Source organism: Siniperca chuatsi, linkage group LG3 (assembly GCF_020085105.1).
Source record: "Siniperca chuatsi isolate FFG_IHB_CAS linkage group LG3, ASM2008510v1, whole genome shotgun sequence".
Classification (NCBI taxonomy): Eukaryota; Metazoa; Chordata; class Actinopteri; order Centrarchiformes; family Sinipercidae; genus Siniperca; species Siniperca chuatsi.
In genome coordinates this window covers 13,414,118-13,441,397 of record NC_058044.1, presented here as the reverse complement: position 1 = coordinate 13,441,397, position 27,280 = coordinate 13,414,118, and the positions used below count along the sequence as shown (strand labels likewise).

At 41.6% G+C, this 27,280-nt stretch overlaps 1 protein-coding gene across 1 annotated transcript; it reads left to right on the top strand.

Annotated features, from left to right (window-relative positions):
* Window positions 1–27,268, top strand: mxd4 (MAX dimerization protein 4). Its single transcript, XM_044189116.1, has 6 exons — window positions 1–248; window positions 892–991; window positions 4,436–4,465; window positions 19,528–19,642; window positions 20,756–20,918; window positions 22,251–27,268. The coding sequence occupies exons 1-6, from the start codon at window positions 185–187 to the stop codon at window positions 22,409–22,411; spliced, it is 633 nt and encodes a 210-aa protein (XP_044045051.1). The 5' UTR covers window positions 1–184; the 3' UTR covers window positions 22,412–27,268.
* The last annotated feature ends 12 nt before the right edge of the window (window positions 27,269–27,280 follow it).

Genomic DNA, 27,280 nt, shown 5'->3' with positions numbered 1-27,280 from the left:
ACTTCTCGGAGTTTTAGTTAGGTGCTGTTGATAGTGAGTTTGGAGTCACCAAGACTCAGAACAGAATATAGGAGGCCTAGATACATCGCTCTGACACAGTTTTTAAATTTCCATTCCATTATTTCATGACTTGTACATTTGTGTAAATAGATTACTTCTATTTTTATAACGAGACAACAACAAGATGGAACTTAATTCTCTTTTAATTCTGCTGGAGGCTGCAGAGTACTTGGAAAGAAGAGACAGAGGTATTTCAAGCTAAACTGACAAGTTGACAGGGTTTCTGGGCTAATGATTTGTTTGTGAATGGAACATTAGGAAGGCAGCTAGCTTAGTATTCTGTCATGTGAAGTTTTAACGTGCCCTGCCACAGTGCAGGTATGATGTCACTTTACAGACAATGGGACACAGACCAGGCGATGGGTGCAAACTGGACCTAGTAGCTTACATGCTATAAAAGAATAGCTGTATTTTATTACTGAAAGTATGTCATGTATTTATGAACTGTGTTTGCCATGTTTTCTAATACAGGTCATGTGTTATATGTGTTATGTGTATATACTCAGAATGCAGCGTGTTTCTGTATTAACTCTTCGGAAATGAGTAAACAAGAGTGACATTGAAAATATGAGCCAGTATCGTAATGACAGATACTCATAAACGGCCATGTAGCAATAATTGTTTAACACACAGAGCTTGCTGTCGGCTATACAGAGCTATATAGATGTATTGGAAGCGATTAAATTGATGATCGATCACGTAGATCATATAGCCTCTACAGCTATTTCATGTTTCACCATTTCCCTAAATGACTCATTGACAGCTTATTTTTTATTTTTACTCTTGCAGACACCACAATAAATTAACAATATTTTTTCCCCTTGTCAATAGAGGCAGAGCACGGTTATGCGTCTGTTTTACCATACAGTAGCGACTTTTCCAGAAAGAAAACGAAAGCCTCGCCAATTTCCAGAAAAAGTCAGAACAATAGGTAAATATAATTCCTGCTTTTTATTTGTTTGTGTAAGTGCCAGCTTATAGAAACACACACACACACACACACACACACACACACAGTGGAGGAGAGCTGTTTTCATGCACACTGCCATCTTTCTGCTGTCTGGGCTGGGCTCTCTGTTTTGGTCTCTCCAATAAACACTGCCACGCGTACACTGTCAACTCTGCTGCTCCCACTCTCTCTCTCTGTTTCACACACACCTAAAAACCCTCCCCGAGCTTAGATGAAACACACCCGACGTGCACATAACCTTTCGTTTTTGCGCCCTGTCTCACACGGCTATCGTGCTGTCACCTGTGAAATGCAGTTTTTTTCATGTGGTTAGTGTGTTTTGTATGTGTCTGATGTTAAATGAAAGTGTCTCTGTCAGGGACCACGGTCCTCCAACCCCCCCGCCCCCATCCACACACAGACACACACACACACACACACACACAGAGTTCATGAAGCTCTCGCTGTTGCCGTAGATCGAAGCTTCTGATCAGAATATCGACTTGCTTTTCCTTCTCTACTCATGAAACTGTAATTAACGCGCGTTCATCCCGAGTTTGACCCCATTCATATGCTGTCACAGTCTGCAAACTAAGACGCTGCTGCAAGGCCATCAAATAACACAGAATTACCTTACATAAATAAATAAATTTAAGTTTCAGTTTCGGTTCTATCTTGCTCTGCCGGTCGTTGGACAGCTGCTTAAAGGTCATTTAAACGTCAGCAGGTTAACATTTAATTCTCATTTCTAAGATTAAAAGGCCTGTTCAGTGGCAGTGGCCCTATTAGGGCTGTTATTATATATTATTTTCATTATTGATTAATCTGGCAATTTATTTATTTATTTTCTCGAATAATCGATTAATTGTTTTGCCTATAGAATGTCAGAGAACCGTGAAAAATGCCCAATCTAATTTCCCAGAACCTTCAAATCCCTTGTTGTATCCAACCATCTGTCTGAAAGAGGGTTTAAATTGATTGGATCAATGTTGGACATGCCCTCATCAGGAATCCCTTTTCTCTTGATGTCAGCTAACTACCTGATGATTCATAGTAAATGTGGTTTTGGTAAAACTCTCTGGAACCATTTGCATGATGTGTTCTAGTCAGTTCCATTCCCAAGAGTGCTTGCACGTCTAGATCTGATGAAAAAACATAACATTTCCTGTTGGCTAATATTAGTTTAGGGAAGCACAGAGAGCCTGATTTCCTCAGTAGTGAGTCTTGCGTCATTGCACGTACAGCATGTTAACCTGTGGTATCACTATTGTAATTATACTCCTTTTTAAGGTGTAGAGTTTTGTACATTTGAAAGTGACGTCACAAATGATAATGCATTCTCGTCCACATTCCTTTCATACAGTCTCTGACGCAGGAACACAATTATTAATGTGCATGTGTGTGTGTATGAGGGTGTGTATGGAGATGTGGCAGGTGGGTGTGGTGGCTGAAACTACACACTGTGACAAACACCCTCCAACTAGACTTTATGCACCAGACCTACTTTTCCCTCCTTTTCCCCAATTCCCCAATTCCCTTTATACTCTCATACGGTTTTTGTAAGCCTCAACAGGATGCTGGGGGCAGTGAAGTAAAAACATGTTTTATGTTTGAACTTAAACCATATTTTCAGTTAAAGAGAAGCTGGCTGTTACTTAAGAAGCACAATGCTTTGCTTTGTAGAACCAAAAACTGGTGTTATAGCGTTTGATGTCATGATCAAATGTGCAAATTAAAACCGATAACATGTTTTGCAATGGTACAATATTCAGGGCATGTGAAAAAAAAACACAGTTGGCAGTCTGTTTCTGCACACAGAAAGAAGAAACCCTGGTGGAGTTTCTTTTTTTTATTTTTAACTTTTGTTAAATTAAAATGCTTCTTTAAAAAAAAAGAGGGAGACTTGGAATTGTATTGGTGAGAGTTTTCCTGCTTCACCTCTCTGTCACACTAGATATAGTATAAATAGTTCTCACTAGAAAAGTATAAATAGTTCAGATGACAAGAAAAACCCTGCTTAACTTCTTTTGCATCCTTGAATTCCTTCCTGTGAATGTGGGAAAACATACACAAGGATGGGTGGTGAGGATGAGCTTTGCCAGTTTTACATCCCATAAAAAGGGTGATATCAGCCTAATTTATAGGCCTTTGATCATCAGGGCCAAGTCCTTTGCGTGCCACACCATTCTTTTACATAACATGTAAAGGTGCGTATTACCTGCTGTTATTACAGGTCCTTGTGCATTATCTTCCTCTGCAATCTTCCGTATGATTTCCTGGTCAGGCCCTGTGCTTTGACTGGGACGTTTCCCCAATTTGGGCAGGTTTGAATAGCACAACTTCCTCCATGATGGAATAAAGCTCTTTGTCTGCCTTTTGGATCAGGTTATTAGCAGCAGTGCAACATCCTGTGCAGACACCACGTTATCCCAGTTGCACAGTCAACTGTAAACCTTGTGGTGCAGCGAGTGGTGTCGCTGTGCAGAAGCCTCGGTCTCACAGCTGTGGGAACCACTGCTTCACGAGCACAAGGGCTCTCAAACAGTGGAAAATCTGAAAAGGCTTGTTGTCAGTCTGGCCCTTTGTTGTTGCTGTTTTTGTTTTTATTGCTGTGGTATCCATGGCGGTCTCATGAACAGAGGGCCTGTTTCAGATGGACTGCAGTGCCCTCGCTGCTCCCGGCTGCACATCATGATAGGGGCTCTCCTCAGAATAGCCCACACGCTGAGGAATTCTGCAGCGTCTAGGCCTCCAGACGTCTGAGTGTGTTTTTATCCCATGTCCACGGTGCTTTTCTTCAGCCAGCGTGCAACAACAACAGCAGTGTGTGCATGCTGTTTGTATGTGTGTGAAAGCAGGCTAGGGGTGGGGTGGGGTGCAGTGTCACAGATATTGCTCTCTCTCAGGGTCATTTTTGCCCTCTGCTGCACACTCTCTGACAGATGTCACAGACACAGAAAAAGATTTTTTTTAAAAACTAGACAAAATTTTTGCACACTTGTCACGGATGTCTATTTCCAGAATGTGTGATGAAGCCTTTGCATTGCTTGTTTGTGCCCTTAATTCCACTGCAAATCAGAATGAATATGCAGCAGATAAGGCTTGTTCTGGAATATTATAGTATTCTATGTCTTTGCTAAAACTTTCTTTCTGTCTGTTACTGCACAATAAAGGAAAAAGCAGAGAAGAATCGACGCCCTTACTCTCTTGTCTTGACACATTTTTCTCAGAATGTTTCTCAGATCTGCTGTTTCTTCTTGCTTTTCGCCTGTCTTACATTTAGATCAAAACATTTACTAACCAAGTATCTCACCTTGGGATTATACATGACATTGCATTCTAACTTTCATGTCATGTGATTTGACAGTATTTTAGCGCTTGCTGCCCTGACACTCATCCTTGTCTTTTGTCTGTTTGTCCTTTCAGATCGTCGCACAACGAGCTGGAGAAACACAGGTAGGGTGACATCTGAAGCTCTTTGACCTACCGCATCTCTCATGTTTGTCTGATTTGCATTCCAATTTATGCACGGCACCTTTGAGTTCCTAACATACTGAGTGAAGGGATGCTGGCTGCAGGTAAACATCAGATATTTTCCTCTCAGTCAAAAGCACCAGATCAGATCAGAGGTCATCTTCAAAGAGATTTAATCAATTAATTCCTCGTGTCTGAAAATGGATAATAAGCTGATTTCAAAGAGCACCCTCATCTTGATTAGATCTGTCTCCATTTCACGCATGAAACTCGTTACCTTGTATGGAAAGGGAATCCTGTCAGTAATGTGATAATCCTGCCCAGAATGACGCTGTGAGCGGAGGCGGAGTGAATCTTGCCCTCGCCTGTCATTTCTCCAAACTCCAGCTCACACAACTTTTTTTTTTTCTTCGCCTCCTTTTGGGGTGCAGCGCTCAGCTCTTGGTGATGTGATATCCTTGCTTATTAAAGGCACAGGCGTCTCTTTTTGCTCTGTTTTGACCAAAGATGTGAAGTGACCCAAAGGGGGTTCTTGTCAGAAAGCAAAACCCCTGTTTGATACAACAAAGCTTTAGGGAAGAACGTTTGGAGGAAGTAGCAAAAGAGTCATTTTCTTTTTTCTATTCTTAAAAAACTGCCTGCCATAGAGGATTTAGGAAACAGCTGATGTGACTATCAGCATGTGAGCAGAGGCTGAGATGGGCGTGTTAGGCTGCATTTGCGTGACACACTATCACCCACGTTAAGGGATTGGGGTTTGCGAGTCACATGTCTGGGAGTGAGTAATGGATGTGTGTAGTGCGAGAGAGAAACAAGTGCAGACATATTCCTCGCTGACTGGAGAGACAGAGCAGGCCCTGGCTGATTACACTGCAGGTGTTGAGACACATTAGTTACCTCATGTCCGATGATGGGAGTGGTTGGTTACAACTGAAGTGATGTCCAGTCAAACTGACAAATGCATGTGCCAGTAAAGTGTTCCATAATCAGTTTACCCACTTCCCTTGTCATCACTGCGGTCACAAGTTTCTAAAAAATACGGGTTTGTTTGGCTTTACATCCAGTGCAGTGTCATGACTGTAATGGTAAAACGTGTGAGTTCTCTTGCTTATTCACTGATGTTTTGGCCAAACAAATGAAATTATGTTTAAAGACTCATTATGGAGTCAATATGGACTGAAGATTCATTAGTCCATATATAAAAGTACTTTCCTGGCGTAATATTTCTCTTATCTATGACTGTTTGTTTGGAAAAATTTCAACCTACGTATTTGTAATGACAGGCCCTGCAGTGACGAGGTATCATTGTGATCCTTTGCAACATAATGCATCCTGATTCAATCTCTGTCTGGACTTTCGGCCTCAAATAACATGGTCATTATTCCAACATACAGGTGTTAAAGGTCGAAACTGTGACTTCAGGCTTTAGCACAATCATGTACAGTGCGTGTGTATGTAGTGTATTATACCTGCTATAGTTGTGTAACTAATATGTAGTGGTGAAATTATTAATTGGACAGTTTACCAACAGGAAATTAATCAACAATAATTCTCACAATCGTCGACAAAAGTAATTTATCAAGCAAAAATGCCAAACATTTGCTGGTTTTAGCTACTCAAACGTGAGAATGTTTGCAGATTTTCACAGTTTTGCATCACGTATATTGAATATCTTTTGGTTTTGGACTACTGGTTGGACAAAACAAGCACCACCTTGTGCTCTCAGACTGTGCAATGGGTTTCTTACAGAGACCTAGAGACCAAACGATTAATTGATATCTGAAAAAACAATCAAGAGAGTGATTGAAAGCAAAAATCGCATTAGTTCGAACCCTATTGGTATGCTACTGGAATTCTCAGTTTCCTTGGTTGATCTCGGTCTATCTGTGGCTAATTCATAAGAAAACCGAAAGTGTTCAACGGTCCTGTTCAACCAGTTCAATGAGTGTGTGATCAGTTTGGAGAATCCACTCGGAGCTTCAGCCCTGTCTAATCTTGGGCAGTGCCGGTATCGCTTCCAAAAGCTCGACCTCACGCCCTCAAACGCCACTCCAGGGAGGTGCTGCTGTTTGCTCCATGACTCACTGTCTTTGTTTGGTCATGTGTCGGTGTGTTTGGTTCACGCTGGTGCAGCACAGAGCCATCCTTGTGCTGTATGTTCACGTGGTAGACAAGGTGACCGATGAATGTCTGGATTAGACGCTGAAAGGCATTCAATGTATTGTGAATAGTCAAATAGTGGTTTATTAATGTTATCTTGCAAGTAGGGCTGCATATACATGCAAATGGAATATCTTCATACCTGATATTCTGTAGGAATACCAATATTATAATAGAAATATGAATTTTTTCTACAAAGCCCCTTTTTTAACTAAAGAAGCCAAAGTAAAGAACTTTGCCTAAAAAAAATCAATATCAAACATTCAATAACATCTTTCAATACAGTTTGGGTGCTATGGACACATTTTGGTAGGTATCGAAAAAGAAAAAAAAAATTAGATTTTTGATACTCTTTGTAGAGTAAATTTTAAGCCAGTGTTTGCGTCTAATGTGACAGTTTCCAAAAAAAATTATTTTTTTGTTGCCTAAATTAGTCTATTTCCTGTGGATGTCAGGCTCACTGGCTGCTGCTCAGCGATCTTATGCATGCTAGGTGTCTCTCATGAAACTGACTGCTGTCTTGGCAGCCGTTCAGGAGGCACCCTGCATATATTTGTGTCCTGTTATCAGAGTAAGACGTCTGGGTGGGTGCTGGCAGCGTCCCACAGGGTTGCCTATCCTCACACAACCCGCTTATCTGCTGCAGCCTGAGTGCAGCGGTGACAGCTCTGTATAGAACATCTCAAGGGTGACTCTGCTGGGTTCTTATTTTTTTTGTCTGTCATCTTTTCATTGGCACAGGCCGGAGCTGCAGAGCATCAGCTTGACATTTCCGTGAAACCAAATGCTACTGTGTGGTCGGTCTCCGCTGGCATTGCTTCCTTCCCATTTCTGACTTCAACAGCTCTCAAACCTATGACGACTCTTCTGTGCCACAAGTTTCCTTTTCTAGAAACGTCAAGAAATTGCAAAACTACAGAGGTTTTGTTTTCCCACATATCACCCGTTTACAGGAAATCTCAGTCCATTGGCGTAAGGCCTGGTATCTGGTATGTTTGTGCTGCTTCCCTCAATTGCAAAAAGGATTTACAGATCTATTTTTACCTCTCCAGACACAAACACCGCCCGTGGCTGTCAGGTGCTCTTGGTTTCATTTCTGAGATCATTCAGAATGATGCTCAAAGTATTCTCTTACAATTTAGATCATACCGGAGATAATATGCAGCAACTGTGTGACACCTATTGAACTTAACTTTAAATTTACATGCGCTTCATGGACACGGGAACAAGCACCCACTTTGTCATGGTCTAATCTTCTCTCTAATTAAATTTACTTTTCCCTGTGTCTTCTACGTCCAGCTGTGATGAATGACTTATTTGGCTTTGAGGACCTCTTTCCCCTTGAGTGAAGCTCCTGTGTGTGTGTGTGTGTGTGTGTGTGTGTGTGTGTGTGTGTGTGTGTGTGTGTGTGAGAATGTGTGTGTGTCTACGGGCCGGGCAGCGGCTGCACCTCACTGAGCTGTTTGAGTTATGGCGGTGTGTCAGTGGGAGGGAGAACCGTCCACAGCCCTGTTACTTCACCTTATTGCCTTCTACTCTTTGTCTCCTTCTTTCTCCAGAGACCACATCTGTTTTTTCTGTTATCTTTTTTTCTCTCCCTTCTCCTTATCCTGGCTCTCCTTTTTCGCCCCCTAAAAGTGTCTGAGTCAGCAGAAACCTGAGGCAGTAAGGAGGAGAAAGGCAGAGCTCCCCTCTCACAGAGGGCCTTTATCACTCTTTACTGGTCCTCCTGCCAAAACTCATCTGTACCCGTTTCTCTGCTTTGGAAGTATAAGTCATCTTTTGTGACAGCGAGTTTATTTGGAAGAAGGCCAGGCTTTGATGGGCCTGTTAATCCTGTTAATCTGCATTTTATTAGGGCATATTATGTCCACATCCTGCTTTTAAAAATGAATACAGTTTTTAAAGAGTTAAAGGTCATGTTTGTCTCTTATAGGCAGTGACATAAACAAACAGTCTGGATTCCTTCCAGTTTGGGTTTTAGTGTGGCATTCCCATGATCACATGATTACACGTGGCTTTTGTACTTAACTTCTTCAAATGTCACACTGTCAGTTACATTCTTCGTGTGTGTGTTATGACCTGGAGTCATTAGGCTTGCATGAGCAGCTAATAACCCACAGTAATGAATGATGCACTGTACATGGTATAATCATTAAGGCACATGTAGGCCATGTAGTAATGTGTAGCAATGTATATTCAACATGAAATCAGTGAATGTTGACCTAATGTTATAGTGTACTTGAGGTGTGGATAAAATCCTCCATCAAGGTAAATGTAATTTTATATTGCGATGTAAATATATATAGGGCTGCAACTAATGATTATTTTCATTATCGATTAATCTGCCAGTTATTTTCTTGAGTATTTTTTTTGTCTGTTAAATGTCAGAAAGTAGTGAAAAATGTCCATCAAAATATCCCAGAGCCCAAGGTGAATTTTTCAAATAGATATTCAGTTCACTATCACATAAAACAGGAAATGCAGAAAATCCCCACAGTAGAGAAGCTGGAACTAGGGAGGGTTTGGCATTTCTTTCTTGAAAAGATTACTTTAACGATTAATCGATTATCAAAATAATTTCTGATTCATATTTTGCCAATAAACTAATCGTTTCAGCTTTAAATTTAGTATGTAGTTTGTGATTTTGTCATTTTTCTGGAACTTAAATTGAGAAACCTTTTGTAGATAAAATAATCAGATGGGAATGTCTGTGTATGGCTAATCTAGTGAATAAAATAACATAACAAAAATAAGGTATTTAATCAATTAGAACCAAATCCAATACATTCACAATACAACATAATTGCCATAAAGTAGTCCTGATATGGAGAAATACAACCAGATATATTAAAGGGATATCTTCATTGGAATAAACAGTATGGCAAAATTTCAGACAGTTGACACATTTCTGTCCTCTCCTGATATATTTCATCATATTGCCCAACCTTACGACAGACTGGGTTTGTTCAAGTTGTTATACATTTACTGAAGTCAGTGGACATAGCCTTAGGAGAGTCAGGGTTGTAACTGTTGAGAGGCTGACTGTGGACAAAGAATTAGAAACAGGCTACAGCTGGAGGTCAGCAGCAGAGGTCACATGTGGAATTTCTCCAGGCTGAGTTTCCCGGGCGCTAAGAAGCTCTCTGGCTCACAGAGGTCAAGCCTGGCCATGATCGCAGAGCGGCTGCACATACACTATCTGCGGACGACTGTGTGTTTGCTTAAGGCCTGTGTATGATCTGTACACTCACACAGAGATATTTGAGTATGTGAACGCAACCGCCGTAGATGTACATTTAGGTGACAACATTCCTGCTCCCTCTCAGGTGTCGCTGCTGCAGGGTACACCACGTTTCTGTGTTAGTAAACTTGGGGCACTGCCACAAAGCAGCTGATGCTCATAAAAACAACAGTGCAGGACACGCTTTAACAAGGTGCGTGCATAGCTTTGGGTGTATGTTTCAAGGGTAAGGAAAGACAATTAAAGAAAGAAGTGAAAAGCAGGAGGCAGGGGAGGAAAATAAGTTGAGTGAACCATTCATGGTTTGATTCCGCAGGCCTTGTGAGCCTATCGAAGGGGAAAGCGCAAAGACATTCTTGAGCGTTGCTGAAAGGGAGGCAGCGTAGGATGTGGCTGCTTTGTGTGTCAAGCAGGCAGCCTGAAATTCAGGTCAGCAGAGTATGCACACATACACTGGAATGTAGAGTTAAGTAAGAGAGGCAGTTTAGGGGGGAGAGTCTGTGGGTAGATGGGGTTCACGTAACTAGCAGGCCGAGTAGAATGCTCTGCAGCCGCATCCACATTCGGTGCTGTTTGTTTTTTTGGCAAGCAGGGAGTCACAAGCGAATATTTGTTTGATTATGCATTGATAGAGTGAATTAGAGCTGCAGGCAGTCTGTCATGCATCAATCTGTTTTTGTCTCTTCTTTATTCTCTCTAGTTGTTTCATATTCTACAACAGCAGTTTGTAACCTTTTTGGCTTGTGAACCTTAAAATAGCTCCTTGTCACAGGTTGCATAAGCCTTTGGGTTGTGACTCGGTCGACCAAAGACTGATGTTTTTTCTCCCAGTATACTGCAAGTCACAAGAAAAAAGCAAACAAATTGAGGAAAGTCTTTAAAAAGCAAGCATAATTTGTGTAGTAGAAATGTCTCCTTTTTATGTTTACTATCTCACAGCCCCTCAGATTTCTTTCATTCTTGCGGCCTTTTAGGTGGGCCCAGACCCTCAAATTGGACCCCACCCACTGTTCTAAAACCTCCTTTCAGAAGTAAACAGACACACTTTGACAGTAAACATGGAAGCTGGAGTCGTCTCTCATGCCACTAGATTCCTGTGTGTTAATCATTGACAAGGAATCATGATAAAACCAGAGCTCCCCGTGTCAGGGGAATGTGTTTATTGAGCTCGCTGAACTTGTCTCTGCTAGTCCGTCCAACATTTGCAGATGTACTTTTCAATGCGCGCTGCGGAAGGCATTTAATGTCCAGGTCTGTCATTTGACATTGTGTTGAAATGATTCAGAGATGCACAGGAAAAACCTTTCTTTAGTCCGACCCCCCTCTCTCTTTGCTCACACGCTCTCCTCTTTAAATTCTATTTGACATCTGTTTTTCTGTTAACACCAGTGTAAGCTGGCTGTGCTGAGGAAGGGATTTTGTAATGATCCATGCTCGCACAGGGGATTGTTTCAGTACACGAAAAAAATCAAATGAATCTAATTACTAGGCATTCCCTAGCACGCCTAGTGGAAATTCCAGTTTGTTTTGTGGAAATACTACTACAACGAGTGAACAACAAACTGGCTAATTCTGCAGTTTCCTGTTGTTTAATCACCAGTAAAGCATGCAGAACTCATTCTTTAGCGTAATTCTACGAGTAGTGAAGTAACCAGGCCCCTCCCTTTGTCTGCACTGCTGGTGTGGTTGTTTGCTGCTTGCGTGTGAGAGCAGAGTCATGTGAGAACGAGCTCCATGTTCCTGCCATCAGGAGAATGTGTTTATGGGGGTCTTGTATTCCGTCTGTTCTGCTTGCAGTTGTCACTGCACACAGTGGGTAGGTGTGGCATCCTCTGACAGAAAACAAATACAGCTCAACCCAGATGACTGACATACTGATACTTTCATATCAGCGTGATAAAAGCCTCTTGTGTCTACCTGCGCCTCACTGCGCGTCTCTCGTCTCACTGACGTGGGCAGCGTGGCGAACCACTCTGCCAGTTTCACATGAGCTGCTTCAGTTCCATCTTATTTTTCTACCCTCTTCTTTTTCAGAGACGACACATCAGATCACTGTTAAATGTAAACATGTTCAGGGCAGGGCTGGAGAGTGACAGGAACACTGATGAACGGCTGCTGAAAGGCCCAGTGTGTGTGTGTGTGTGTGTGTGTGTTGTGTTTGTCGGTTGGGCCCTGGGCTGGGTTCCTCACCACCTCCCTCCATCTGCCTCTTATTCCCCAGGAACCTGCCAACCAGATGTGGAGCCACTCCACTGGCAACCCCAAATTCCACCACCTCAACATGGTGATCCACACTCACGCAAATGCAGCCCCCACTTTCACTTCACATAACAGAGCTGTAAACAAGGGAGCCAGATGCATAAAGGTTTTGCTTTGGAAAAGTTTTGGGGTATTTTTTGTATTCTACTCCAAAGCTTAGAAAAAACACTTATAAAGCGATGCTTTGAATGATGAGTGTTGCTACAAAAGAAGATATTTAACATATAGAAGGGTAACACCAGTGTTACTAAATGATTGTAAGAGATTGTTTTAAGGGACGGGAAGACACTTAAAGTATAATTCTGGTTTATTACAACTTGAGTCTCATTTTATAGTTTTGGCCGTCATTTCTAACTGTAATGATAAGATTGTACTCAATCATCAAGTTATTTGCTGATATCTAGAAACACAGTAGTAGAAACAAGTCTGATGGGATAAGAAACACAAGCAGCCAGAGGTTCATACAGGCTTTAAACAAACCTACAGGTTAGGGAGCGAATGGTTAAATTAATACCCAAACTGACTTCCTGGTTCAACTTAAAATGAGCACATCCAAAATGTTTGTAATAATCCCTGATTGAGGAAAAACTATGGCAAATACAGTAGGTCAGACTTCTTTTACTGATAAGAAAGATGGCCAAAAGTAAGAAAATAAGATCCAAGTTGTAATGAGCTGGAATGATCCTTTAAGGCCTTAAAAACGCAGTTTAGATCCTCTTTATTTTGGGGACGTCTTGAATGATAAATTGATACGTTGCATTTTGAGATTAAATTACTGCACTCTTCATGCCTGCTTAAAGCTGAGCAGACTAGGCAGTGAATCCTTCATGCTGATGTCTTGTGGGCTCAAAACAACACCAGAGGCCTGGTATCGCATTTTCTTTTCTTTAAACCCAACAGGGAACAAACCGAGTCAGCTCTGGCAGTGAGAGGAAACATTGCCGTGGTGTTTCTGATGACCTTTGACCTTAGTTTATCGGGTTTGGCTCTGTGCCAGACAAGCCACTCAGTCCTGTGCGTATGGGTTGAGGAATGCTCTGGGCTACAGCGAGCCCATTAAACAGTGCAGTGAGTGAGGGGTGAAGGCCTGTTGTTTGCACTGGCTTGCCTTCTCAGGCCCTGCAGCTCTTTGTGTACCGATAGATCTCCAATCCCAGAGCCCTGGACGGTCCTGGGACACTGCTGTCACCAGGACTGTGTGTGTCTGTGAACAATTAAGTGCGTGTGTATGTATGGACATGGTGAAAACGTGTCATGGTCACCTCTTTGGTGCAGCATACAGTGATGTTGATAATTGTAGTGTTAAACTCGTGTTTGACGTTATATGGTTATAATTATGGTTATATTCATGTATGTTGAAGATGTAAAACTAATAAAATCCCAAATCTGTAAATACACTCTAGACACACAGCAGCTGACAGAAAGAGGAGGTCATATTATACAGAGAAATATTAGCTTTTTATTGGGTGAATAAATGTTAACGTGACTAAAGGAAGGAAGCTAAAGGGCAACAAGAATGCTGAGCTTTCAAGTTTCATCAGGAGTCATAACACCATCAAGCACATCATGTTTAATTAGTAAAGTATTTTAAAAACATGCACACAAAGGGCAACCATTTACTGCATACTACCTTTAGAAACCAAGTACAATTAGCTGATAATTAGCCTGATTAGCCACCATCAGTAATCAATACAAACACACATTATTAGGCTGTAAACCATTAATCAAACCAATAACTAACCGCAGTCAATGTCATGACATGACCTTATCATACTATTCAAACATTAAAGAAATATAGGCTACATGCAGTATTAGCAGTTTGAATTAAACTGAAGCTCCCTGTGCGAAAATATTACGCCAAACTCCATTTAAGAAATATGACACATTAACAATTCCGTACGTGTCCTCAAAAACACATAACTCTAAAAACACAAGATAAAATATGTCCTATGTCGACAGTCTTCTTGTCAATTTGGCATCAATATAATTCATAAAGATAAACTGTATTTCCATATTTACATACTTTCCGTATCTCACATTTTGGGTTTCCTCTGTTGTTTAGCTGTGCTATTTTAGTGGGAGAAGACCGTGGGAATGAGAGGCGAACGTTTCAAAAATTAAGATTCCTCACTAAAATATGTGGTGGTTGGTGGATCAGATATACGCTGAATTAAACGCAGACTTATAACACTGTTAATTCACTGTCTATCGTGTGTGTGTGAGATGATTTGAGGAGTTTTTTCGGTCGTTGCCAAATTAACTACCCGGTTATCTGCTACCCGTTTGGTGCTGGAGAGATACAGTATAAGAAACAGGTTTTTGACAGCAAGGTTTCTTTTGTTTATTTCTATGATTTCAACATGGATTTGTTGTTCACGATGTAGCATTATTAGGGAGAAATATGGTGCATCTCCTGGACACGTCAATAGTGAGTTTAATGCGTCCTTTCGGACGTAACACGTCAGAGACGCAGGACGTGTACCTAGCAACATCACTGAGCATACATAACTATTCTTCATTATGCATCCATCAGACAAACAGGCTACTGCAGATACACTGCTCGCCTTTGGCTTGAGCAGCAAAACGAGATATTTCACGGTTGTTCTCCTTCCAAGGCCCACATCTGTGAGAAAGGCCTGGTCTGTACCCAGTAACCTTGGAGCGTAAGTCAGCAGTTTAAATAGCTTGTTCCAGTTTCAGCAGCGTGCAGCTTTCTGAGCAAAAGTTCCTTTTTTCCCTCCTCTGCCTTTGCTTTGTTTTGGCACTGATGGTGAAGAGAAGAGGAGTCGAAGGGAAGGCCAGAGATCAGACACAAATCATCGCGTGGTACTTCTGCACGCGAGAATGGTCAGGTGGTCATTTCCCTGCAGACATGACTTCAGAGCAGATCAAATTACACCATAATAATGCACAGTATCACATTTTCGCTATTTTTGGATAAGTTTGCAACACAAACAATAACACTTTGAAATGAGAGTATTTGAATTTTAAAAATTTATCCCATGAGTATTATGTCCATCGTACATTGAAACCCTGACTTTTTCACTGTTTGGACTTGTTGACACACATAAACCAGGAATTTGCCTTAATTACAAAACCTTATGTGACACCACACCAATAGTTTCACTCTGTGACACTATTCATGACTGAAATATCAAAGACCGTCCTATTTTCAACTCAGACAAATTGGAAAATTTGATGTGATTCATAACCATGTGGGCCAGGCGATTCAAACTGTCTGCTCTCCTTCATGGACACAACATTCACGTTCATCTGGTGCCACACTTTATATGGCTGTTTGAGGAAATCTGATAAACATTGCGTGACCAGGGCTTGGATTAGGAATAACAAACGTGAGCAAGGGAGGGTCCTAACCCCGCTCCAAATCAGCTGTGCACTCTTGAGGAAAAATAGTGAGTGTGTCTTGCAGCAGGGGAACATGCGCTGCTGGGAGGGAGCTGTCAGGGACACAATGCCATGTTTAACTAGGTCCTGTCTTGATATGCATCAGAAACATGAAGCTTTTCTTAGACAGAGTCACAATAATGACAGATAGAAGTGGGACATGTAGCATTCATTTTATGGCTCAAGACAAAGAGAAGCTCAGCCCAGACTTGTTGAAACTTAAGTGACAGAAATGTTAAGGTAGATCGTTATCAACAAGAAAGATCCAGTTTGACGTCAATTCAAAAGCTGCAGTTTGGATGTAGGGAGAGAAATGTGCCACTGAACTTTTTTTAATACTCAACATTTTTGTTGGGTTTTCACATTTGAAACTGGTAATGTTACAGAAGTACAACAACAACCAGCAGCTGGTTAGCTTAGCTTAGCATAAAGACTGGAAACAGCTAGCCTGGCTCTGTCCAAAAGTAACAAAATCCACCTTCCAATGCCTATAAAGCTCACTAATTAATATGTTGTATCTTGTTTGTTTAATCTGTATGAAAAAAAAGATGAAAAATGACAAGCTGTGGTTTTATTGTGTGCCAGACTATTGCTTGGCCGGGCGCAACGACTCCCTCGAGTCCTGTTGTCACAGTGAGGTTAACAGGCAACGAGCCAGGAGAGGCTAGCTGTTTCTCCCTGTTTCCAGTCTTTGTGCTAAGCTAACCGGCTGCTGGCTATAGCTTCATATTTACCATACAGATATGAGAGATGATATCAGTCTTCTCATCTTAACTCTCAATGTTTGTTCCCAGATTTCTGTCAAAAAAACATTTTTTCTCAGTATAGGTCAAGATTGGTACATTTTCCCACGGAATAATTTGCTGAACAATATCAAGCCATTTCTCTTACTTTAGAGGTTCAATTTTAGCAACATTTTAGCTGGCTATAAACAAAATTTTAGTCTGGTGGACAAACACCAGACAAAAATTTTCTCTGCAAACCTTCTTTGTATAATCTCCTCAGGCTTCCCAAGATACATTACAGAACAGTTGTTAGTAATGGTATATTCCATAATATCCTTTACAGTTGTATTTTTATTGCCCTGGAAAGGTTTTCTTTTTGTGAAACAAGAAAACATGGGTATGGTTTGCCTGCAGGTCATCATCGTTGTTGAGTGGCAAGTTGTCTGTTTTTTGATTTAGGGTGTAACGAAGAGAAGTGGTATTTCTGATGGCTTGAATACCAAACAGTGCAGACATTCATTTTATTTTCATGTGGTAAAAGCAATGGTCTAAGTGCATCTGTGCACATTTCTATCCTCTGCATGCCAGTTAAAATATGTGGTGAGCATACAGGTGGGGCCTGTGATGAACAAGTCTGTAAAAACGACTTTTCTTGGGGGTGGGTGGTGGGGTAGTCAGGCAGAGTATTTGGGGAACGCCTTGTTTTTGCTTTTCATTACAAGAGAGGGAGAGAGGGGGGAGCGGGGTGCAAGATGGTTGCCCATTGGCTCAAGTTACCCTTTGGATGATGTGTATGGAGCACTGCCTAGTGCAGCTGAGCACACTGCACTCAAAGAGGCCTTTTTTCAACCCAAGAAAAAGTCATCCACTAGCTCGGACCCCACTCCATTCCAAAAAAACTCCCCCCCCCTACTGCAGACCCCCAGCTCCTTCCTGCCCGCATCCCCTGGCCGCAGTCCAAGTGCTTCATGTGGCTCGACTGGGGCAGGTTGGAGGTGGGCCCCCGCCCCTGTCATCAGAAGACACTTGTTTTCCAGTGGGATGAGGGTGTGTTGGTGTTGGCAGGGTGGAGCAGAGGGGTTCAACTGAAGGGGGAGGGGAGGGGGGATTGCCTCCTGGGAGAGGAGGAAATAAAAGAATGAGAGCACTTTCACACACCCTGTTTTTGGGAATGCCTGTATGCACCTGTAGCGAGGCAGAGATGGTTTAAAGGGCACTTTTGCTAATCTTTTTAATATATATTTTTAAAATCTGGTGCATTTTTTATAGCTAAAATCAAATCCCTAGAAATTAAAGATGCAACTATCATTTAGGACTTTGGATTATTATGTTTAGTCCCTGAGACTCTCTTGTTGCCCACAGGCTGTCTCTGGCTGACCTCTAAATGAAACAGATGGGGCTAGTGAGAGGGTCTTACTTTCTGTGAATAACACAGGCGACGCCCTTCCTGAAAAAGAAACAGGGAAAAGACTGTGTGTGTGCATGTGTAAAGACTGTGTTCTTGTGTACTAGCTGTGTTCTCCTGTGTCCTGGGCTCTGCAGCCAGCCCTGGAGAGCTTCATTTCTCTGATTAGGTTTATTGTGGTTGCAGCGATGGCCAGTGGAGACCTTGCATTGTTGGAGTTTGTTTACCGTTCAGACAGAGTTAGCCAAAGGAACGGGAAAAAAGGGGGAAGGCTAGCTCAGAACAAAGAAACGGTTCATGGACAAGCTTGACTAATGGACGATTGAAAGGCCTTTATGGACAAATCTGAATGGACCAAGGACAGACAGGGGAGGTAATCTGCTGATAAAAATGTTGTGAATGAAAGCAGTCCATTGAAATAACATACAATATCCATACAAAGTCAGTCAGTGTCCACACAGATTAACTTTGCCTTCTTGTCACTGTCATTGAATTAAACATCCAAATGCTGTATCCAGTGAACTGCTAACTTGTGGATCCAGGGTTGTTGGCCTGCAGGGCTTTGGCAGGGATGCGTGGTTTTCCAGGGCCACAGTTTGTGTCTTGAGTTCAACCAACAGAGTGATGGGAACAGATAAGAAACTTCTCATGGCCGTCAGTTTGGTCAATAATGATTTTTGCACCTGGTGACTGTGGGTTTAAGGAGTCTCCCTCAGTTTTAGTGTATAGCAGGGTTTTCATTTGGTGGATCAATCAAACACAAGGTTTAGGAAAAGTGAAATAGACAGCTGATATGGACAATGGTAATGCACCACTAGACAGTGCACAGTTATATTGAGGTCAGTATGTTGCACTGAGGCATTCTGCATATACTGTACATTAGTAACAGTGAGTAGTCATGATTGTGCAATGCAAGTATGTTTTTGTGAATACAAAACCAACCAACCTAACAAATTTAGTCACACAGGCAGGCGAAACCCAAAAGGGTTAGATAAATATACTTTTTCTAAAAACAGGAAAGTCTCCAAGCGATGGCCCTGTTTGGCTCTTTGAATGTGTGTCACATGTGGGTGAACAGTGAAAACAGCTCTTGTTGATGAGGAAAGATGTAAATGTTGAAGTACTTTCATGAACTCTGGCTGTATGATACAATATGAAATCCAAATCATAATTATAAATGTAGTAAAGTATTTTGTAGTTATATCAGTATAAGACTTTTACTTTCTCATGCTGGCTTACTTTTTATAAATTTGTCTGGTTTAATGACAATATGACCAGTTAGCTATTCCGGACTACTGGACTGGACTTCGGGGAGATTGGTTCGTTGAATATCTGGTTAGATGTCATTGGTTGGTGTATCTATTCTTAGTTTAATTACATGGGATTCAGACTATATATTTATTGGAAATGCCCTTACGTGAACTATTTCCTGCTTTTTGTTGTGAATGAGGGTATTTGCATTGCAGATGGACGAGGATGTGACTCCTCACAGGGATTTGAAAGTGGTTTGCTGGAGCATCTGCAAGCTTCGAACACGTGTAACCAGCGAGACTCTGAACCCCCTCAACCCTTTGAACATGCAACTTCTCACAGTCAAGCCCAAGTCACAACTGAAACCAAACCTGCAGGGCATCAACCCTGATCGAGCTAGTATCCATTCGCCATTCTCACTGCTTTAGTACACGTTTACCAGCACAAGAAAAGAACATGACAGTCACAGTATAGGAAGAACAATATTTGTTTCTGCCCTTCAGGGACGTGCGGATAAGCTCTGTTTGTGTAGGTGCCTTCTCACTTTTCTGCTGGTGGATGTCTTCTGACTCACCCTGTGCTTGTGTGTTTGCAGACGTGCCAAACTACGGCTGTACTTGGAGCAGTTGAAGAAGCTGGTGCCTTTAGGTCCAGACAGCACAAGACACACCACACTGAGCTTGCTGAAAAGGGCCAAGATGCACATCAAGGTACTAAAGAAACATACAGCCGAATCAAAAAATAAAATGATCGAGACTTGCCATGTTCACAACATGCCTGATGTTTCTTTTTGCCTTTAAGTGTTAGGCTATATTGTTTTCTAATCTTTCAATCAGAGCGGTTCAGGGCCTGCCAGAAAAAAGTGCTCCCAAGACTGAAAGAAAAAAAAAACCCAAAGTGGAATATACAGGACATTTGGTGGCTGATCTTTAGATATGTGAAAAGAGATAATTGTTAGGTTTGTTTAAGGCCAACTCTTCCTTCCATGGTTCTTTAACTCTTGCAGTTCACACACACCGAGAGACATGTAAGATACTTACACTTATGAAGTACAGTTTAGGACATGCTGTACTAATCTTGCTGTTTACAAGCAGCAACAGTGTGGTTGGTGGGAAATGCAGGCGTAGCGAGTTTTAACCCTTCATTTCCTGTTTATCATGCATGTCCTCTCTGCTCAGATGAATTCCGCTAATTCTCGTCATTGTGTTCTCACATCACAAGGGGCCAATGTTTTAAACTTTGCTTTGATTCACCACCGAAAACTTTCATATGCAAATAAGTGCAAAACTAAATCCCACGTTGAGTCAAATTTTTACAAAAGCTTATGTTTATTTTTACTTTCTAACCTACAAATCTCACACAGTCCCTTGGCCACTTCCTTATTTCATGTTGAATACTCTCCTTTTTGGCAGAGGTCTGATTGTCAGGAGATGATAGAAAACAAAACTGGTTTCAGAAGTTTAAGATTTATATATGAATTCATCAGTAACAGCATCTGTATAATATGACATGAATCCAAATTCTAACAACGATCCACAGTATCCAACATCAAACATAATTATAAAAATAATTTGGTAATCACAATTGGAAGAAATTATTTGGATTCCTATTGCAAGATAATGCAACGTATTGTGAGGGAAAGAAAAAATAAACCAGAAATTTCCCACAGTGACCTTTCGGGGGAACTGTACATTTTTTCAACAGTACGACACAAAAATAAAAGACAGAAAATACAGCATACAGTTAAAAGAGAGAATAGATGGAGATGTTTGGGTCCAGTGAACATTATTATTGATTCTTGGCATTTATGTGTGTCTCTGCAGAAGCTGGAGGAGCAGGACAAGAAGGCTTTAAATGTGAAGGAGCAGCTGCAGAGAGAGCACCGCTACCTCAAACGCCGCCTGGAGCAGCTTTCTGTGTCCGGATCTGTTGAGCGCATCCGCACTGACAGCATGGGCTCCACCATCTCCACCGACTCCGAGCAAGGTAAGCTGACTTTGAGAAGTAAACTAGCTGTACATAACTTTCTAGAGTGGCTTAAGACGTGCGTGCCATATTCTGAAATGCTTTAACTGAAAATGTACATGTAGATTCATTCTAGAGAAAGATATCGTCACTTAGAACTTCTCACAAATTTGCAATGTGCAGCTCTACTGCATCATGTGGTCAGGGCTTTATGTGACTATGGCATGTAAATCAAATGTAGATCTCCTCCACATTTTATGCAAATCAATAACAAACAAGGTATGGCTCAGGCTGAGGTTGACACGCACACTGTATACCCTGAAGCTATATCTGCTAACTACTCAACACAACACTATTAGTGCTTTCATCTACATGTGAACCTAGTCAGAGCTGTTTGGCTGTTTGCATTCCTCTCACTGTCCACTGATAAACTCTGAGCCTCCTTATGATCCAAGTGAAAAGCCACTTGATGATTAGCCTTGTTTGCAGGCGATGCCCCGGGGTCAAAGGTTAATGCCTCAGACTGCAGATAAAGAAATCTGGCACTCCTCTTTAGCTACTGATGGTGGGAGATTTCATGTGGTCTACTGTGTACTGGTGCAGGTGGTTTCATCTGTCGAGATGATATAAATACAGTAATCTGTTGTCCTCTGAGGTCAGGGGCATTACTTCTGTCCACTACTGCTGATTGTATTTGAATGCCATTATCCCTAAACCAAAGCCAATCTCATGAGATTTAAGGTGTAAGTATACTTCATCAGAAGTGCTTGTCGGATAGTCAGACAGCATCTGAACAACCCCACACACACACACACACACACACACCTTCTGATGTTGGAATTAGGGGCTGTGTTCGACCATTTCTTTAACTTTCAGAAACCAGCTATCCGACAATCACGGCCACTTCTGCGAGAGAAAGTTGGCAGGGTTTGAACTTCTCTCTTAAGCTCTCTTTTCATCCTTTATACAACTATGTGTCACTTTATGTTTACAACCACAGAGCAACACTATGAATGAGCATATCCTGAGCTTCAAAAGGTGCAATCTGCTGCTCACCAGTGTCACAGACTCTCTTGAAATGCTTAGTTCGGACTGTTAGAGTATGTGTACTAATCCTGGATGAGTTAAACACACATGCAGTTGTTTATCAATGGATGGGGATTAGCTGTGGGAGCACAAAGATCTGCCTGTTTGCCAAGAGTTAATGGCTGTCTAAATCAAAGTTTAATCCACAGGCACAGCAGGCTCCCTAATAAATATTACCCACATTGGGTGTAAATACACTTTCCCCTCTCTTGTTCTGTTTTTGAACAGTACCGAAAATAACCTGATATATTTTCTTTTTGTGTGCAGAGGTGGACATCGAGGGCGTGGAATTATCTCCTGTCGAGGCGGACAGTGTGGACAGCATCAGCGACGGTGAGGAGGAGGACCACTACAGCCTCCAGAGCAGCTCCAGCGACACCAGCTACACAGCCACACATTCCCACAGACTGCAGCCGCACCACTGTTAGACGCCGCACGGCCATCCATCTCTCAACCAGCTTCCTCCAACATGCTTCCCTACCTTCCCCGGCCATTTGCAATCGCCAACGCCGCCCACTAACTTCATCAGACCAGTCCACAGCGGCGGTACACCTTGAACCTGTTCCTCCTTTCCTGGCCCCGGCTCTCCAGGAAGCACATGGGGCTGAAATGCCACTCAAGCCTTCCTGATCCCCCTGACCACTGACCCTACCTCACCCTACTGTATCCTGCCTGAACCTGCCCCTCCTGACATGCCCTGTCCTCCCACTGCCCTCACAACCCCTACCTAGTGTTGCCGCAGGCTCAGAGAGAACAGAGCAGAGTTTGTGGTTTAAATGGGGACGTCTGTGGTGTGGTGGACAGCTTTGACTTGTTAATCAGGATTTTGCAAAGTGCGTGTTTATGTGTGTGTGTGTGTGCGTGCAAGAGAGAACGACCAAGTGTAGGAGTTTAAGAGAGGTCATCGCCATAACACACAGACAAGGCTTTGCACTAAGTTTGTGATGTAAAAGGTAAAGCACTTCTGTTTGTTCTGCAATATATTCAACATTGGGACCTTGAAAGTTATTTACATCATACAGTATCTTCCCTTTACACAATAAGACTTACAGGAGTAGCTATTGCAGATGTCCTGCACGTTCCTTGAAACGTTTGACTGCTGAAAAATGGTCAAAGATTGAAGGAATAGTTTGACATTTTGGGAAATATATTTATTTGCTTTCATGCCGAGTTAGATGAGAAGACTGATACCCCTCTTTTTATCCGTCTGTTCACTATGAAGCTGCAACTTGCACCCGTGAAGCTTAGCTTAGCATAAAGACAAGTTACTGTTTAACAGCGGGTTATGTGGATGTCACTGCTTCTGACCAAGAAACAGTTGGGCACATAAAACCCTGTAAAACAGCAATTTGAAGTTTTCACAAGTTGGTTTTTATATAAATTAAAACAAACAAGATATAACTTAATATAACTATATAATATAACTTAAATTAATTAGTGAGCTTTTGGGGTGCTGGTTTTATGGTTTTATTTAACTTTTGGACAGAGCCAGGTTAGTTGTTTCCCCCTGCTTCCAGTGCTTCCCTCTTCTTGTCCTTCCAGTCTTCATGCTAAGCTAAGCTAACCAACTGCTGGCTGTAGCTTCATATTTAGCGAACACACATGTGAGTGACATCGATCTTCTCATCTAACTTCCTAAATTTCCCAAAATATAAAACTATTTTTTTAGTTTTTTAAATTTTTTAGGATCATGTCAATGTGCAGCAGTGCTTCTGCAACTGCTTGACCTAAAATAGGACTTTTTCACTAGCTCCTTCTGTACACATAGTCACATCTTCATTACCAAATGTGGCCGATCTTTGGCCAAAGACAAACTGAAAAAGTTACAGAGCTGTAGCAGAGAAGAAAGAATGTAAATAGATGTACAGTTACTGTCCAAACCCTCAAGTCTCCCTCTGGTTGGGTTGCCTAACCACTACTCCACACTACTGACCACTACACTATACCACCCTATGGTGTGGATGGACTACTATGTAAAAAAAAGGAGTTGCCTCAGAACTAAAAAACTATTCCTTAAAGATTGATTAAAATCTTGTGTTTCCTCAGTAGCGAATTGATGTAGCAATAAATACGAGAGGCGGGTGCTTCCTCTGAGTGTTTAAATGATTCTGGTGGACCATGAGGTGTCACGGGAGACTTTTTCCTTTACCTTTTTACCCTGTGGATGGCAAGTGGTTGCTTACAGAGAGCGGACCTGCAGAAAAAGGGGATAGTTCTCCTTTTTCTTTTTCACTAATGGATCCTTCTCTTTGCTCACGATGCCATTTACCCAGAATTTGCATTTCTCTACAGCTTTGTTACTTTTTCAAGCAGTGTTCATGTGTGTCTGGATTTTTTTAGGTTCTGATTAACAAGTCAAAGCTGTAAATGTGGAGAAAAAATATTAAAAGAAAAAAAAAAGGGCCAGCTCTAATGATTTGTTCTCTGTAGAGGCGTTCATTTTAGCTAACTTAGCAAAGTAATCAATTCAGTTAAACTTTTAATTTCTACAAGACTGATAATCCTATTTTCTCTCTGCTTGTTGCTTATTTCTGGAGCTTCTGGGCACTGGACCTTTTCTGTAACTTATGCACAATAGTCACTATTGACTGAGGAGGCGCTTCTGTCGCTCTCTGACTATTTAATAATCATTAGGCCTCAGTCTCTGGAAGTCTTTAGAGCTTGACGTCCTGACACTTATAAAAATTGGGGCCAGTCCACCAGGTCTGACCAAAAAAATAAAAAACTACAAAAGACTCAAAAGAAAACAAAAAACTTGCATACAAAAGAAGTTAAGTGTCACTGAAAGTGACATTAGACAGTGTAGTCTATATTTCTTGTATTAAATTTTGTATTATATTTTCCTAAATGTTCTCTTGTAATGAAAAGACAAAAAAGAGTGAGTATATCTATCTATCTATATATATATATATATCTATATATATATAGATATATATATATCTATATATATATATAGATATATATATATATCTATATATATATATGAGAGACAGACAGACATGAGGCCAGGCTTGTTGAAAGGAGAGTGGGGGCAGGGGAGCTGATACACTGGCCCCTCTCCCTTGGGTGACTCTCCTGCTGTCATTCTGTGCCTTGGTGAGCCTTCGACCTCCCTCATCCTCCTCCTCCTCCCACCTCCTCACCCTTGATCCCTACTCAGGTCACACTCCCCTCCTCTTAATCTCATCCTCCCTCTTCTTGTCCTCTGGCGGGGCTGAAAGGCTGAAAGCTTTGATTTCAACCCTTACCATGCCAAAATACTTCCATGAGCAAGGGGCACTTGAAGAGAAGACCTCATTTTAAATAAAAATATAAAATAAATAAAGCCCCTATGGTCTCTACTGAGAAGCCGCTGTTGTTGTACACTCCCCACCCTCTTGACACCCGCTTGTCTGCCAGCCTCTGTCAGAAAAATTGAAATAAAACACACACTGGTAAACTCCCATGGCAGCTTCCAGTCACCCCGAATGATCACCAACGGGGTTCAAAACTTCTGGGCTTGAAGCGTGTTTATCTTTTTTTTTTTTGTCATTGTACTAAACTTGTATGTTGACTATGTGTTTGTTCAATGGGAGTCACTGGGAGAGGAGCGATAAAAGAATAATCCAATCGATGGCAGCTTAAGGTGTTATCCTCCGTGCTCCCAGTGGTCTGTCCCAAAAATAGTGTTACCCATTGATCAGGGGACCTCTTGAAACACAGCAATATTACCATCTTGTGCTTTCTGAGGGAGGGTGGGGCGGGCAGGGTTTTTAAGACAAGCAGGTGGTTTTGCTTTTGACTCTGTGGTGCATTTTATGGTGACCAACTCTATCTTTTGTTTTGATGAATTTTACCTCCTATCTGCACTCTCTCCATACATTGCAGGAGGGCAAAAAAATTTGATAAAAAAAAAGCTGTTTTTATTCTTTTTGTCATTGAGAGTTTACATTCATGTCAAAGAATGTGTACATGACTGTAGCAAAAATGTCCTTTTTCAGTTTGTTGGTCAAATGAACAACTTAGTAGACCATATTAATGGCATAAAGTTATTCTCTTGCACAGAACCTCCCAGTAGAAGAGTGACAGATAAAGACAGATTGAATGGGATGAGTTTAGGGCCAGATATGAGATTATAATTTTTCAGTGGCGTCATTGAAAAATATACATAGCACACACTCAGAATGAGTGGTTTTTGAGCAGTTGACCGGACATGGTAACATTTTGTTTGAATACTGGATGGATAGTGTTTATGGAAATTCTTTTAATGATGTGCCTTGGAAAAAGTTATTTTCTTTTTTAAAAAAAGCAGAGATTGTACAAAATAATGAAGACTTATTTTAACCCCTTGAAGAGGCAACAGAAGATGTAACTGCTTCCTTCTTCATTGCAAAAAGGTAAACATTTATTTATTATTGAACTCCTATAAGGATCAAAGTGTGATTTAAGAGTCATTGCAGAGACGGGGGCTCAGTTTAAAAATTGTTGACTTCAGAGCAAGTACAGACAAGGTTTGATATTTGCTTTCATGTTGCTGTTGCACAGAGATTCACTTCAGTGTGTTGGGTTTTCTAAGAGCACAAAAGCACAGTGTGGTGTTTGGGGAAGTCAGCAGGCAGACAGAGAAAGAGAGGGCGGGTGGTGGGATGAAATCAGAGGGAAGCACAGACCAAGGACAGTCTGCACAGAGAGCAGGGTCAAGGCAGAGATGTCTGTACACAGATGAAATCAGAAACACAGAAGACACCATCCTGTGCCTGAACCTGAAGAGTAACGGTGCTTATAAAATCAACACAAGGACTTCCATGATATATTATTCCTGCCAAATAAATAGTCACTTTTAAACCTACCATGCTGAATGATTACTAAGAGCTCCATGTAATTCCAGATGAATAGCTTTAACTACTTGTAGGCTTCAGGTCAGCGTCCCGCTTTCTGGACCCCAGCCTGGACCTTTTGTCTTTATTTTGCATTTGCTCTAAGATGGGAGTCACACCAGCATTAAGTTTCATCTGTAGAGGAGGGCGAGCTGGCTGGCATTTAGTTGAGGAGGATGGTGGGGACTTTGTTTGGGCTGACATACTGTGCAGAGTAGGGAGAGTTCTGTGCCAGAGACCTGTGAATATGTTCCTTTTTAGCGGATGTGTAATATGCATTCAGAAGATGTTATATAAGTTCCTTTTTTTTGTTTTGTGTGTGTGTGAGTGTGTGTACATGAGTACCTGGTGCTGGCTCCATTTGAGCAAACACTTGAAGGTATAGTGTATTCTCTCATTGTAATATAATTAAAGCGTTTTATACATAAAGTTGCAGCAGCC

Bases quoted from the DNA above. Each gene is read 5' to 3' on its own strand.
- mxd4 (XM_044189116.1), top strand. From the start codon at position 185: ATGGAACTTAATTCTCTTTTAATTCTGCTGGAGGCTGCAGAGTACTTG. The intron at 992-4,435 runs GTAAATATAATT...TTGTCCTTTCAG, and splicing joins AGAAAAAGTCAGAACAATAG to ATCGTCGCACAACGAGCTGG. The intron at 4,466-19,527 runs GTAGGGTGACAT...GTGTGTTTGCAG, and splicing joins AACGAGCTGGAGAAACACAG to ACGTGCCAAACTACGGCTGT.